The sequence below is a fragment of the Salmo trutta genome, chromosome 2 (assembly GCF_901001165.1).
Source record: "Salmo trutta chromosome 2, fSalTru1.1, whole genome shotgun sequence".
NCBI classification, from domain to species: domain Eukaryota; kingdom Metazoa; phylum Chordata; class Actinopteri; order Salmoniformes; family Salmonidae; genus Salmo; species Salmo trutta.
In genome coordinates this window covers 23,200,617-23,213,746 of record NC_042958.1, presented here as the reverse complement: position 1 = coordinate 23,213,746, position 13,130 = coordinate 23,200,617, and the positions used below count along the sequence as shown (strand labels likewise).

Sequence of the window (13,130 nt, the reverse complement as noted above, 5' to 3'; positions counted from 1 at the left end):
AGCTGGGTAGCTAACAGACTCTGCTGTGGACAGAGGTGGTGGTAGTGAGTTCCCCTCCAAGCCTTTTCCCTTCTGTTCTCTTCTCTCTCTGTTTCTCTATGTCATGCTCAGCAGCAGCTAAACAGTCCTCTAGGTTGCTGTCCCCATAACCTGCGGACCTCTGATGGAATTAGGCCTCTGATGCTGTTATATCTACTAATATAGAACACTAATACCCCCTCTGAGGCAAGCAGCCCCCACTTTAGGGGCCGGCCTGGCAGGGTGTGTAAGTCCATTGCCAGCTATCATAATAAGAACAAATTGGCTTTGTAAGTCACCACCGAGGTGGGGGTGGGAATCAGGATAATCTCTGAACACTGAAAGTACAATACAGACTATCTGCCAGACTCAAGAAGTTGTCCCAGTGTATTTCATCAGAGGTTAAGGTATTAGGCCTATATCTATTGATGACGATATGATATATGCAGAATTTGTTTTGCGCCCACGCTACAGACGGCTATATCTGCACACTAATAAAGGACTAGAAAACGCCCAGTGCAATACTCTTGTGAATTTTTGTATTTTTATTAATCAGATTTTTTTAGGGCGTGCTGCAGCACCCTCAGCACCCCTACTTCCCGCAGCTATGATAATGTCCATTCCTCTTGTGAACCATCAATTACGTGGTCCACAGCCAGGCAGGCATTCAGTAGGGTAGATAAAGAACTGGCAGATAGACATACAGGAGCTCAGTGCGTCAATTGGCCCATAAACTTAGATATCACTTACTTAATTAAACCACACAAGCCACAAGCTATACTTGCCAATGAGGGGTTTACTTTAGTGTCTCCTAGGTGAATGTGACGCAGGTAAACAAATACAATATGCTACAGTGCACCAATCTTTTAAAGTTCAAACCAAGTTACTGCCAACAGTATGCCCACAATTTATAGGCCACTATTTGCCTTCTGCACAGACCCATGCACCAAAAAGTGTAATGTTACTGTAAGCTACTTTAGTAGGCCTATTATAAAATGTGCCATTGTTTTGCATTTAGTTTTAGAAGGGCTGCGGGGTATTCTTCCATGTTCAAGCATCTCAACTGAGTTTTGATGCACTGTTTGGTTCCAGAACTAAGAACCTGCCATAAAATACTGTTGAGGTCAAATCAAATCAAATTGTCTTTGTTACATGCGCCAAATACAACAGCTGTAGACCTTACAGTGAAATGCTTACTTACAAGCCCTTAACCAACAATGCAGTTTTAAGAAAAATACCTAAGGTTCGCTGCAACTTGGTCTCAGAGCATTTCATATTATTCTGTATGTAAATCCGAGAGACTACGTTTAGTATGATAGGGTACGTTTTGTATGGTATGTATTAATTTGTCGACATCCAACACCCATGTCGTATGATAGGAAGAGTGGCGCTGAAGGAGATGGATGCCGTTTTACTATCCCGTAACCAATTGTGCTATTGTGTATGTTTTTTCGCGTTATTTGTGGTCAGATGAAGCAGATGCTAAGCTACAGGACTGTTTTGCTAGCACAGACTGGAATATGTTCCGGGACTCTTCTGATGCCATTGAGGAGTACACCACTCCTCAATGGCCTCATCAATAAGTGCATCGATGACATCGTCCCCACAGTGACCGTACGTACCCCAACCAGAAGCTATGGATTACAGGCAATATTTGCACTGAGCTGAAGGGTAGAGCTGCCGCTTTCAAGGAGCGGGACTCTAACCCGGAAGCTTATAAGAAATCCCGCTATGCCCTCCGACGAACCATCAAACAGGCAAAGCGGCAATACAGGACTAAGATTGAATCATCGTACTACACCGGCTCCGATGCTCGTCGGATGTGGCAGGGCTTGCAAACTATTATAGACACAAAGGGAAGCACAGCCGCGAGCTGCCCAGTGACACATAAGTACCAGACGAGCTAAATTACCTCTATGCTCGCTTCAAGGCAAGAAACACCGAAGCATGCATGCGAGTATCAGCTGTTTCGGGCGACTGTGTGATCACGCTCTCCATAGCCGATGTAAGTAAAACCTTTAAACAGGTCAACATTCACAGGGCCGCAGGGCCAGACAGATTACCAGGACGTGTACTCTGAGCATGCGCTGACCAACTGGCAAGTGTCTTCACTGACATTTTCAACCTGTCCCTGAATGAGTCTGTAATACAACATGTTTCAAGCAGACCACCATAGTCCCTGTGTCCAAGAACACTAAGATAACCTGCCTAAATGACTACCGACCCGTAGTCTTCATGTAGCCATGAAGTGCTTTGAAAGGCTGGTCATGGCTCACATCAACACCACTCCAATTTGCATAATCTCTATTGCACTCAACACTGCCCTTTCCCACATGGACAAAATTAACACCTATGTGAGAATACTATTTATTGACTACAGTTCAGCATTCAACACCATAGTGCCCTCAAAGCTCATCACTAAGCTAAGGAGCATGGGACTGAACACCTCCCTCTGCATCTGGATCCTGGACTTCCTGATGGGCCGCCCCCCAGGTGGTAGGGGTAGGTAACAACACATCCTCAACATGGGGGCCCCTCAGGGGTGCGTGCTCAGTCCCCTTCTGTACTCCCCGTTCACTCATGACTGCATGGCCAGGCACAACTCCAACACCATCATCAAGTTTGCTGATGACATAACAGTGTCACCAACAACGATGAGACAGCATATAGGGAAGAGGTGAGAGACCTGGCCGTGTGGTGCCAGGACAACAACCTCTCCCTCAACGTGACCAAGACAAAGGAGATAATTGTGGACTACAGGAAAAGGAGGACCGAGCACACCCCCATTCTCATCGACAGGGCTGCAGTGGAGCACGTTGAGAGCTTCAAGTTCCTTGGTGTCCACATCAGCAACAAACCATCATGGTCCAAACACATTAAGACAGTTGTGAATAGGGCACAACAAAGCCTATTCCCCCTCAGGAGACTGAAAAGTTTTGGCATGGGTCCTCAGATTTTCAAAAGGTTCTACAGCTGCACCATCGAGAGCATCCTGACTGGTTGCATCACTGACTGGTATGGCCACTGCTCGGCCTCCAATCGCAAGGCACTACAGAGGGTAGTGTGTACGGCCCAGTACATCACTGGGGCTAAGCTTCCTGCCATCCAGGAACTCTATACCAGGCGGTGCCAAAGGAAGGTTCTAAAAATTGTCAAAGACTCCAGCCACCCTAGTCATAGACTATTCTCTCTGCTACCGCACGGCAAGCGGTACCGGAGTGCCAAGTCTAGGTCCAAAAGACTTCTTAACAGCTTCTACCCCAAAGCTATAAGACTCCTGAACAGCTAATCAAAGGGCTACCCAGACCCCTCTTTTACACTGCTGCTACTCTCTGTTTATTATCTATGCATAGTCACTTTAACTCTACCTACATGTACAACATGTACATATTACCTCAATTACCTTGACTAACCGGTGCCCCCGCACATTGATTCTGTACCGGTAACCACTGTATATAGCCTCGCTATTGTTATTTTACTGCTGCTGTTTAATTATTTGTTACTTTTATTTTACATTTTTTACTAAACACTTTTTTAAAGCATTGTTGGTTAAGGGCTTGTAAGTAAGCATTTCACTATTGTATTCGGTGCATGTGACAAATACAATTTTATTTTATTGGAATTTTCAAAACGTATGACATGTTACAAATTCTAGCTACGTAGCTAGGTGGCTAACGTTAGCTAGGAGGTTAGGGTCAATGATTAGGGTTAAGTTTAGGAGTTATGTTAAATGGTTACGATAAGGGTTAGCTGAAATGGTTATGGTTTGGGGAAGGATTATCTAAAAGAGTTAAGGTTAGGTTTAGGGGAAGAGTTAACCAACATGCTCGTAGTTGCAAAGTAGCTAATTACCTAAAATGCTAAAGTTGTCTGTGATGATACTCAAACTCGCAACCTTTGGGTTGCCTTAAGTAACCATCTGTCTTATGTAACCATTCCAAACGTTACATATCATACTAATACCATATTTACGTTTACTATGTTACGTCTAGTCTGAGACCAGGCTGTTCCAACCTGTGAGGGTGTTACCATGGTGAGAGGAAGCTAGCCAAACACATGTCAGTAGTATCTTTTCAAAGCTTGGGGGACACTGAGCTGTGGGTTGTCAGGGGTATTTTGTTATTTCGTTTTCTTTATCTTCTTTACCCCAAATCTATTATTTTATCCCTAGGGAAATGCAGCTTCATCCCTCTGGTTTGCTGCGCACGGGTATGTTTTGCTTCTTTTAGGTGGTCAAAAGAGAAACAATGTTGCAGTAGCTAGCTATCATGCTAGCATCGGCGGCTAACTTAATAGAGCTATCATGTTGATTCATTGTGCGCACAAAAATTACACTTTGTAGCTAGCTACTTACTGTAGGTGTAGCATCACGTCCTTCCTACAACAATGTGGTGATGACCTTGAAAAAAAAAGTGTTACCTTCTAAGAATATTGTCGTAGCTAACTACAAAAAAATGGATCAACTGCCTGCCAAGTGAAGTTGCTGTTGATTTATTAAGTGCCACATTTATTACGCCAACCTTTATTCATGTATCTCTCATCAGATGATCAGAAATTCCTGGGGATAGATTACACTAATTTGAAGGCTTTGTGCAGAATCCACGGGCTTAGACTCAGAGACAGGTAGGCCTATGACTCTCTACTCTACCTTTAATGAATTAAGCTTCTTTCAGTTTCAGTTTATTCATATCAGTCAGTGACAGTGTACATCGGAGACTGTATTTAATGTGGTGGTTTCTAAAATACCAACAGATGCCTACAATATCAATATTGTAGGCTACCATGGGCACTTTTTAAAAAAATCATCATGATTCAGAATAGCTCTTGCACTCTAAATCACATCATCACATTTAATCAGTTTGTTGTTTACTCCTTTGATAAACTTGTTTTTACAGCAACAGATACCAATCAACTGAAGAGGCCCATAATGATTTCATGAACTCCTATCAAAATATATTTCTCCGGCCAAAGAAAATGGTTGCCCGGAACCCTTTCCAGGCAGATAGCAAAGTGTAAGTATCTTACAGCTAGATAACAACACCCTATGCAAAACCGATATCCTTTTCTGGCTAGACTACTTTATAAATGAATCAAGGACAGCCAGATAGCAGCATACAGTTCTCAAGGATCATCATTTTAAATAAAAAGTTAACATAAGAAAATTGTCAATTTAACAGTAGGAGTGGTTTCCCGGACACAGATTAAGCCCAGTCCTGGATTAAAAAACAAGTTCAATGGGAAATCTTCATCGGAAATAGTTTTTAGTCCAGGACTAGGCTTAATCCGTGTCTGGGAAACCGCCCATAGAAGTTTGTGAAGAAGAAAATGGGATCACTGCGCTTTTTCTAGATACCAGCAGATGTTAGTAGCTAATTGTTTTCATAGCCAGACTAGTGTCGCAAGAAATGATTTAAGTTACATGTTTATGAACCTAAGTAGAGGGGGATGCTTTCTGTAGCATCCAGTTAAAAAAAACAAAAAACAAAAAAAAATGTTTCTCCATGTAGTAAATAACCAAATGGAGAGAGAGAGGCGAGGGGGGGAAGAGCGCAGCTGCACCACTATTTTATACCTTTCCAGTGTTTACTGATGCAAGGAGGGCGGTCATTAGATCTCTCCATCTCATCCATTAAACTGATTAAGCTCAGAATTCGAGCTGCGGACCTTTTCGCCAAAGCTCTCACTCACTCCCTAAGCCAAAAAGCTAAGTGCATGTAGATCTTGCTTTGTACTAATGAATTCACAGAATGTTTAAGAAATAGACCTCTCCATAGTGGAAGAAGAACAATATTTAAAAAAATATTCATAACATTTTACTTTAACTTTGACAAACGTTTAAGCAAGAAAAAATAGGTATACAAGTGAAAAGCAGCGTGGGATGTTTTTACTAAGTGCCCTGGAGTGGAGTGACGCACAGTAGTGAAACCTGTCAATCAAACATGGTTTGACAACACAACAACAAACCCACTCACAGAGAGATGGATGCATTGAGTAATACATAATGTGGTACAGTGGAAAGAAAGGAAGCGCTACTTTCAGCTACTGTAGAAATTAGTGTTCTGGTGGGCAGTGACATATGAGTCACAGCTTTAATTGCCGTGAATATAGATCCGCTCTCAGTCGGGGTTGGGCCGCTTGAAACGGCCTTGCCATGAGAATGCCGGTGCCTGTACTCATTTTCGGTGCCAGTATTCTTTATATTTACACTACCGTTCAAAAGTTTGGGGTCACTTCGAAATATTCTTGTTTTTGAAAGAAAAGAAAATTCCTTGTGCATTAAAATAACATCAAATTGATCAGAAATACAGTGTAGACATTGTTAATGTTGTTAATGACTATTGTAGCTGGAAATGGCTGATTTCTAATGGAATATCTACATAGGCGTACAGAGGCCCATTATCAGCAACCATCACTCCTGTGTTCCAATGGTACGTTGTGTTAGCTAATCCAAGTTTATCATTTTAAAAGACTAATTGATCATTAGAAAACCTTTTTGCAATTATGTTAGCACAGCTGAAAACTGTTGTTCTGATTTAAAGAAGCAATAAAACTGTCCGCCTTTAGACTAGTTGTGTATGTAACAGTGTAGGTTCCGTCCCTCTCTTCGCCCCAACCCGGACTCGAACCAGGGACCCTTGCACACATCAACAACTGACACCCACGAAGCATCGTTACCCATCGCGCCACAAAAGCCGCGGCCCTTGCAAGGGGAACAACCACTTCAGGTCTCAGAGCGAGTGATGTCACCGATTGAAACGCTGTTAGCGCGCACCACCGCTAACTAACTAGCCATTTCACATCGGTTACACTCACCCCCCTTTTGACCTCCTCCTTTTCCTCAGCAACCAATGATCCGGGTCAACAGCATCAATGTAACAGTGCCGCGGCTTTTGTGGCGCGATGGGTAACGATGCTTCGTGGGTGTCAGTTGTTGATGTGTGCAAGGTTCCCTGGTTCGAGCCCAGGTTGGGGCGAAGAGAGGGACGGAACCTACACTGTTACATGTATCTGGAGCATCAGCATTTGTGGGTTCGATTACAGGCTCAAAATGGCCAGAAACAAAGAACTTTATTTTGAAACTCGTCAGTCTATCCTTGTTCTGAGAAATGAAGGCTATTCCATGCGAGAAATTGCCAAGAAACTGAAGATCTCTTCACAGAGCAGCGCAAACTGGCTCTAACCAGAATAGAAAGAGGAGTGGGAGGCCCCGGTGGACAACTGAGCAAGAGGACAAGTACATTTGAGTGTCAAGTTTGAGGAACAGACGCCTCACAAGTCCTCAACTTGCAGCTTCATTAAATAGTACCCGCAAAACACCAGTCTCAGCGACTCCGGGATGCTGGCCTTCTAGGCAGAGTTGCAACGAAAAATCCATATCTCAGACTGGCCAATAAAAAAAAAGATAGGCAAAAGAACACAGACACTGGACAGAGGAAGATTGTTAAAAAGTGTTATGGACAGACTATTCTAAGTTTTTAGGTGTTCCGATCACAAAAAAGAACTTTCGCGAGACGCAGAAAAAATGAAAAGATGCTGAAGGAGTGCTTGATGCCATCTGTCAAGTATGGTGGAGGCAATGGGATGGTCTGGGGGTGCTTTGGTGGTGGTAAAGTGGGAGATTTGAACAGGGTAAAATGGATCTTGAAGAAGGAAGGCTATCACTCCATTTTGCAACGCCATGCCATACCCAGTGGACGGCGCTTAATTGGAGCCAATTTTCTCCTACAACAGGACAATGACCCAAAGCACAGCTCCAAACTATGCAAGAACTATTTAGGGAAGAAGCAGTCAGCTGGTATTCTGTCTATAATGGAGTGGCCTGCAGTCACCAGATCTCAACCCTAGTGAGTTGTTGTGGAAGCAGCTTGACCGTATGGTACGTAAGAAGTACCCATCAAACCAATCCAACTTGTGGGAGGTGCTTCAGGAGGCATGGGGTGAAATATCTTCAGATTACCTCAACAAATTGACAACTAGAATGCAAAAGGTCTGCAAGGCTGTAATTGCTGCAACTGGAGGATTCTTTGACGAAAGCAAAGTTTGAAGGACACAATTATTATTTAAAGAAAAAATCATTATTTATAACCTAGTCTTTACTATATTTCCTATTCGTTTTGCAACTCATTTCATGTATGTTTTCAAGGAAAACAAGGACATTTCTAAGTGACCCCAAACTTTTGAACAGGAGCTCAAGCAGCAAAACATGGTAGGTGCTGGTACTCAGCTCCGGTGAGCTCCTGCCCAAGTCGAGCACTGTTAATAGGATTAGTCTACATAGGACATGCCACTATGATTAACTTAACCTAGTTCAATTAAGTGAGTTTGTCAGTGGGGTCTCTCTGTCTGGTTGAAAGAAAGTTAACATGCTCAATGTGACGTTTCCCCTGAGAGGATTTAAGTGTCGTCAGTTGAAATGTGTTTCCTCCTACACATTGGTGCTGCTGGCTTCCGGGTTAAGCAGGTGGGTGTTAAGGATCGCGGTTTGGCGGGTCATGTTTCGGAGAACGCATGACTCAACCTTCATCGCATGACTCAGGTAGCCTAGTGGTTAGAGCGTTGGACTAGTAACCGAAAGGTTGCAAGATCGAATCCCTGAGCTGACAAGGTAAAAATCTGTCGATCTGACCCTGAACAAGGCAGTTAACCCACTGTTCCTAGGCCATCATTGAAAATAAGAATTTGTTCTTAACTGACTTGCGTAGTTAAATAAAGGTAAAATAAGACTCTCCCGAGCCCTTGGGGAGTTGCAGCAATGAGAGAAGATTGCAATTTGGGGAGAAAAGGTGGGTAAAAAATAATTGTCATTGTTCCCACCAGCGCTCCCGGCCCTGAGAAGCTGAAGGCCAGTGAGAGCCAGGAGCCAGTGAACAGGAGCCAAGGTCATGGGAGACAGACTCAAGAGACCCTCATCAACCAAATGATCAAAACCCTCAAAAAGTTGTGAGTAGAGAATTGTCTGTCAGGGTGATAAAGCCATGGCCTGATCTAATACTGAGGCTAGTTCAACAAAGGCTTGTTTGCAGCGAACATGTTGCCAGAGTGACAATTTCACTTGAACGATTTGAATGAGCATTCCAAAATGTTAGGTGAAACATCAAACAGTTACTTTTTGTAAGGATTACTGTGACTTTTTAGCGACAATATTCAAATGTAAAACAACTTAACTATTCCTACTAAATATAGTAGAAAGTCTACATGGCCACTTTATTATTTTTAATGGCAGTTTAGACCCGAACACACACTTACGCTCGCTGCACATTATCATCTCAGACTGTTGGCTAACACAAAACAAATGGAATATGTTAGCCAATTATTTCCCTTGTTGAACGCACCTCTAGTTATATTGAAGTAAAGAGTAAATACTGTGATGTATGCAAATTAAAGTGCAAGGACATAACTCCTGTCCACTTCCGATATATTATTGCATGCGTTCGTTGCTTCTTAAAAAAAGTGATATTACCTTGAAGTAGTACATATTACTGTATAACATCCCTGCACATAACTTCTGTAGCTTAAATTAATTCAGGTTTTTACTGTACAGTACAGTATCTCTGGTTGAGTCATAGACAATGCTGTGAATATTGCACTTCTCTCCAAAACCAGAAGGGGGCAGTGTATTCCCTTTGTAACTGTCTCAGCATCAACTTTTCTGAACATGTGCTGCGCTGAGCTCCTTCTTCACATTTCCCCCCTTGGCTGGCCAACAGATGATGAAGTACTGTTTTCATTAGAATTAGCCAGATGCAGTCGAGGATCATTCTGGCTGCGTCCCAAATGGCACCCTATTCCTTTTCCCTATACAGTGCACTTTTTGACGGGGGTCCATATGGCTCTGGTCAAAAGTAGTGCACTTTGTAGGGAATAGGGTGCCATTTGGGTCAGAGCCCTGAGTTCTACAACAACAACTCCAGCAGGATGACATATTAAGAATGTCAAATCAATAGCATTTGGTGCCTCTACTACACATGGAACTGTCTCAAAGTAAACGAACCAAATCACTATACCAGCCCCAGACCTCCTTGTAATCATCAAAGCTCCTTGTAGCCTTGATTCATTTGGATGGGACAGAGAGTTTATGTATGCCCTTTTGCCTTCATGTTTTGATTTCCCTGCTATCATGGTTAATCATTGTGAGATTATCCCTGACCAGCATGTTCAGTAAATTAGTTTATTTGGCCCTCCCTGGCCATATCGTGACAAAGGCTGTCTGAAATGGCACCCAACATACAATGCCTTCAGAAAGTATTCACACCACTTGACTTTTCCCACATTTTGTTGTGTTACAGCCCGAGTTTAAAATAGATTCAATTTAGATTTTGTGTCACTTATCTACACATAATACCCCATAATGTCAAAGTGGAAATGTTTTTAGAAATGTTTATAAATAAATAAAAAATGAAAAGCTGAAATGTCTTGAGTCTACTGTAAGTAATCAACCCATTTGTTATGGCAAGCCTAAATAAGTTCAGGAGTAATATTTGCTTAACAAGTCACATAGTAAGTTGCATGGACTCAGTATATGTACAACAATAGTGTTTTATTTTTTATGACTACATCATCTCTGTACCCCACACATACAATTATCTTTAAGGTCCCTCAGTTGAGCAGTGAATTTCAAACACCTATTGGTAGATGGGTAAAAATAAAAAACATACCTTGAATATCCTTTTGATCATGGTGAAGTTATTAATTACACTTTGGATGGTGTGTCAATACACCCAGTCTCTACAAAAATACATTTGGCCTTCCTAACTCAGTCACCATGAGGCCAATGGTGACTTTAAAACAGAGTTTAATGGCTGTGATAGGAGAAAACTGAGGATGGATCAACAACATTGTAGTTACTCCACAATACTAACCTAATTGACAGAGAAAAAAGGAAGCCTGTACAGAATAAAAATATTCCAAAACATGCATCCTGTTTGCAACAAGGCACTAAAGTAAAACTGCAACAACAACAAAAAAATTCAAAGCAATTAAGTTTTTATCCTGAATACAAAATAGTACGTTTGGGGCAAATCAATACAACACATTACTGAGTACCACTCTTCATATTTTCAAGCATTGATGTGGCTGCATCATGTTATGGGTATGTTTGTACTCATGATAAAAAACAGAGTGGAGCTAAGCACAGGCAATGTCCTAGAGGAAAACCTGGTTCTTTTCACCAGACAATGGGAGATGAATTCACCTGTCAGCAGGACAATAACCTAAATCACAAGGCCAAATCTACACTGGAGTTGCTTACCAAGAAGACAGTGAATGTTCCTGAGTGGCCGAATTACAGTTTTGACTTAAATCTGCTTGAAAATATATGGCAAGACCTGAAAATGTTTGGGTGATCAATTTGATAGAGCTTGAAGAATAATGGGCAAATGTTGCCCAATCCAAGTGTGAAAAAGCTCTTAGAGACTTCTCCAGAAAAACTCTTTAATCACTGCCAAAAGTGTTTCTAACATGTATTAACTCGGGGATGAATACTTATCTAATCAAGATATATTAGTGTTTTATATTTAATATCTTTTTTACAAATGTTAGAATTTTTTCTTCCACTTTGACATTGCAGAGTATTTTGTGTAGATTGTAGACAAAAAATGGCAATGAAATTCATTTTAGTCTCACTTTGTAACACAACAAAATGTGGAAAAGTCAAGGGGTGTGAATACCTTCTGAAGGCTCTGTAGTGCAGTACTTTCTTCCTATAGCGAATAGGGTGCAATTTCAAATGCCGAGATGGACATCCCTCTGGTGAAATAAGGTAGCAACACCCTCCTGGATGTTTTTATTTGGGGTGTCTGTTTCCAGCCTGCCTGTGTAGAATTGATTCATTGACACTCCTAGTGTTTTTTTATTTAATCTTTCCTTTTCATCGAGGCAGTGGGTTTCACAAAGTTGCATTATAATGTGGTGTTTTTGGCTTCTCTTTGCCTGGTAGTGTTGGACAGAACAGGCCCTGTGCAGAGAGAGAGGCCTCAGAGTGCTGTAGTATTTCATTGAGGGGATCATTGGGATCTAATGTGTTGTACAGTAGGTGTGTGAAGTACTATTAGAACGAAGCCCCTCAGTGTCATCACCGACTCTCTATTCAAACATTACATCAGGGTTGGGGTCAATACCATTTCAATTAGTCAATGCAGAAAGTACACTGAAATTCCAATAACATTGAATGCTTTTCAATTCGGAAAATTTTAAATTTGAATTTGGTTTTCTTTCTGAATTGACTGTAATTGAAATGGAATTGACCCCAATTCATGTCTTCCCAATTCATGTTCCTGATACAGTGCTCTGTTCAATAAAGACAAAGGATTTAGAGAAAGCAATTTATATTAATGCAGTAAGGCTCCCAGAATTGCTCTGAATCCGAAAAAGCGCCACACAGGTTTGGCAGGGTTTTGTACAAAACCCATGTTACCCCCCTGCCTCGAAATATCCATTGTCTGAAGCAATCAGAGGCTAAACTAACTGCACCAACCTCCCACCAACCTTTGTGCAGTATTAAGCTACTGTATTATTCTTACTTTAAAGCTCTGTCATTGTGTTGTTTTACCATCGGCTTATCTTCTGATCTGAGGTCAGTGTGTCAGCATCAGCAACAACAGGAGGAAGGTCAAGGTTAATGAAAGGTGTTTCTCTCTCCTCTCTGCCACCTGGCCTACACAGATGGAACTACAGATAGCACCATCCTTTTCCTCCCATCCATATGCCTGGTCTGAGTGACTATGCAGCCCTGCCTGCACTTTTTTGGCCATAGGCTCCTGCCCTGCTTGCCTCACTGCTTCCCTAGTTTTTCACTTCCACTCTGTAAACGGTTTGCGCTAGGCTGGGGTATCTTCATATCTAGGCTGTGGATGCCAACTGGAATCTGTCAGGTTTAAGAATGAGTCTGTCTAAATGATCTGCGCTCTGGCATGAGAAAACAAGGGTTGTGGTTGTTTCTATGTTAAAACATTTCTTAGTTGTTCAAATCAAATGTTATTTGTCATATGCTTGGTAAACAACAGGTGTAGACTAACTGTGAAGTGCTTACTTAAGGGCCCTTCCCAACAATGCAGATGTTTTTTTTAAGAGGTAATAAAACGAGGAGTAAATATACAATGAATAACGATAATGAC

General features: G+C 41.9%; 1 protein-coding gene across 4 annotated transcripts in view; it reads left to right on the top strand.

Annotated features, from left to right (window-relative positions):
* The first annotated feature begins 4,093 nt into the window (after nucleotides 1-4,093).
* cnbd1 (cyclic nucleotide binding domain containing 1) overlaps nucleotides 4,094-13,130 on the top strand; it is a 55,742-nt gene continuing 46,705 nt past the window's right edge. For 3 of the 4 annotated variants that reach the window (XM_029698917.1, XM_029698925.1, XM_029698934.1), the window contains exons 1-4: nucleotides 4,094-4,227; nucleotides 4,563-4,641; nucleotides 4,914-5,030; nucleotides 8,836-8,958. In XM_029698917.1, the coding sequence (XP_029554777.1) occupies nucleotides 4,194-4,227; nucleotides 4,563-4,641; nucleotides 4,914-5,030; nucleotides 8,836-8,958 (353 nt within the window). In that variant the 5' untranslated portion in view covers nucleotides 4,094-4,193. Of the gene's footprint in view, nucleotides 4,228-4,562; nucleotides 4,642-4,913; nucleotides 5,031-8,835; nucleotides 8,959-13,130 lie in introns of those variants that run through there. The other variant, XM_029698952.1, reaches the window with a different exon arrangement.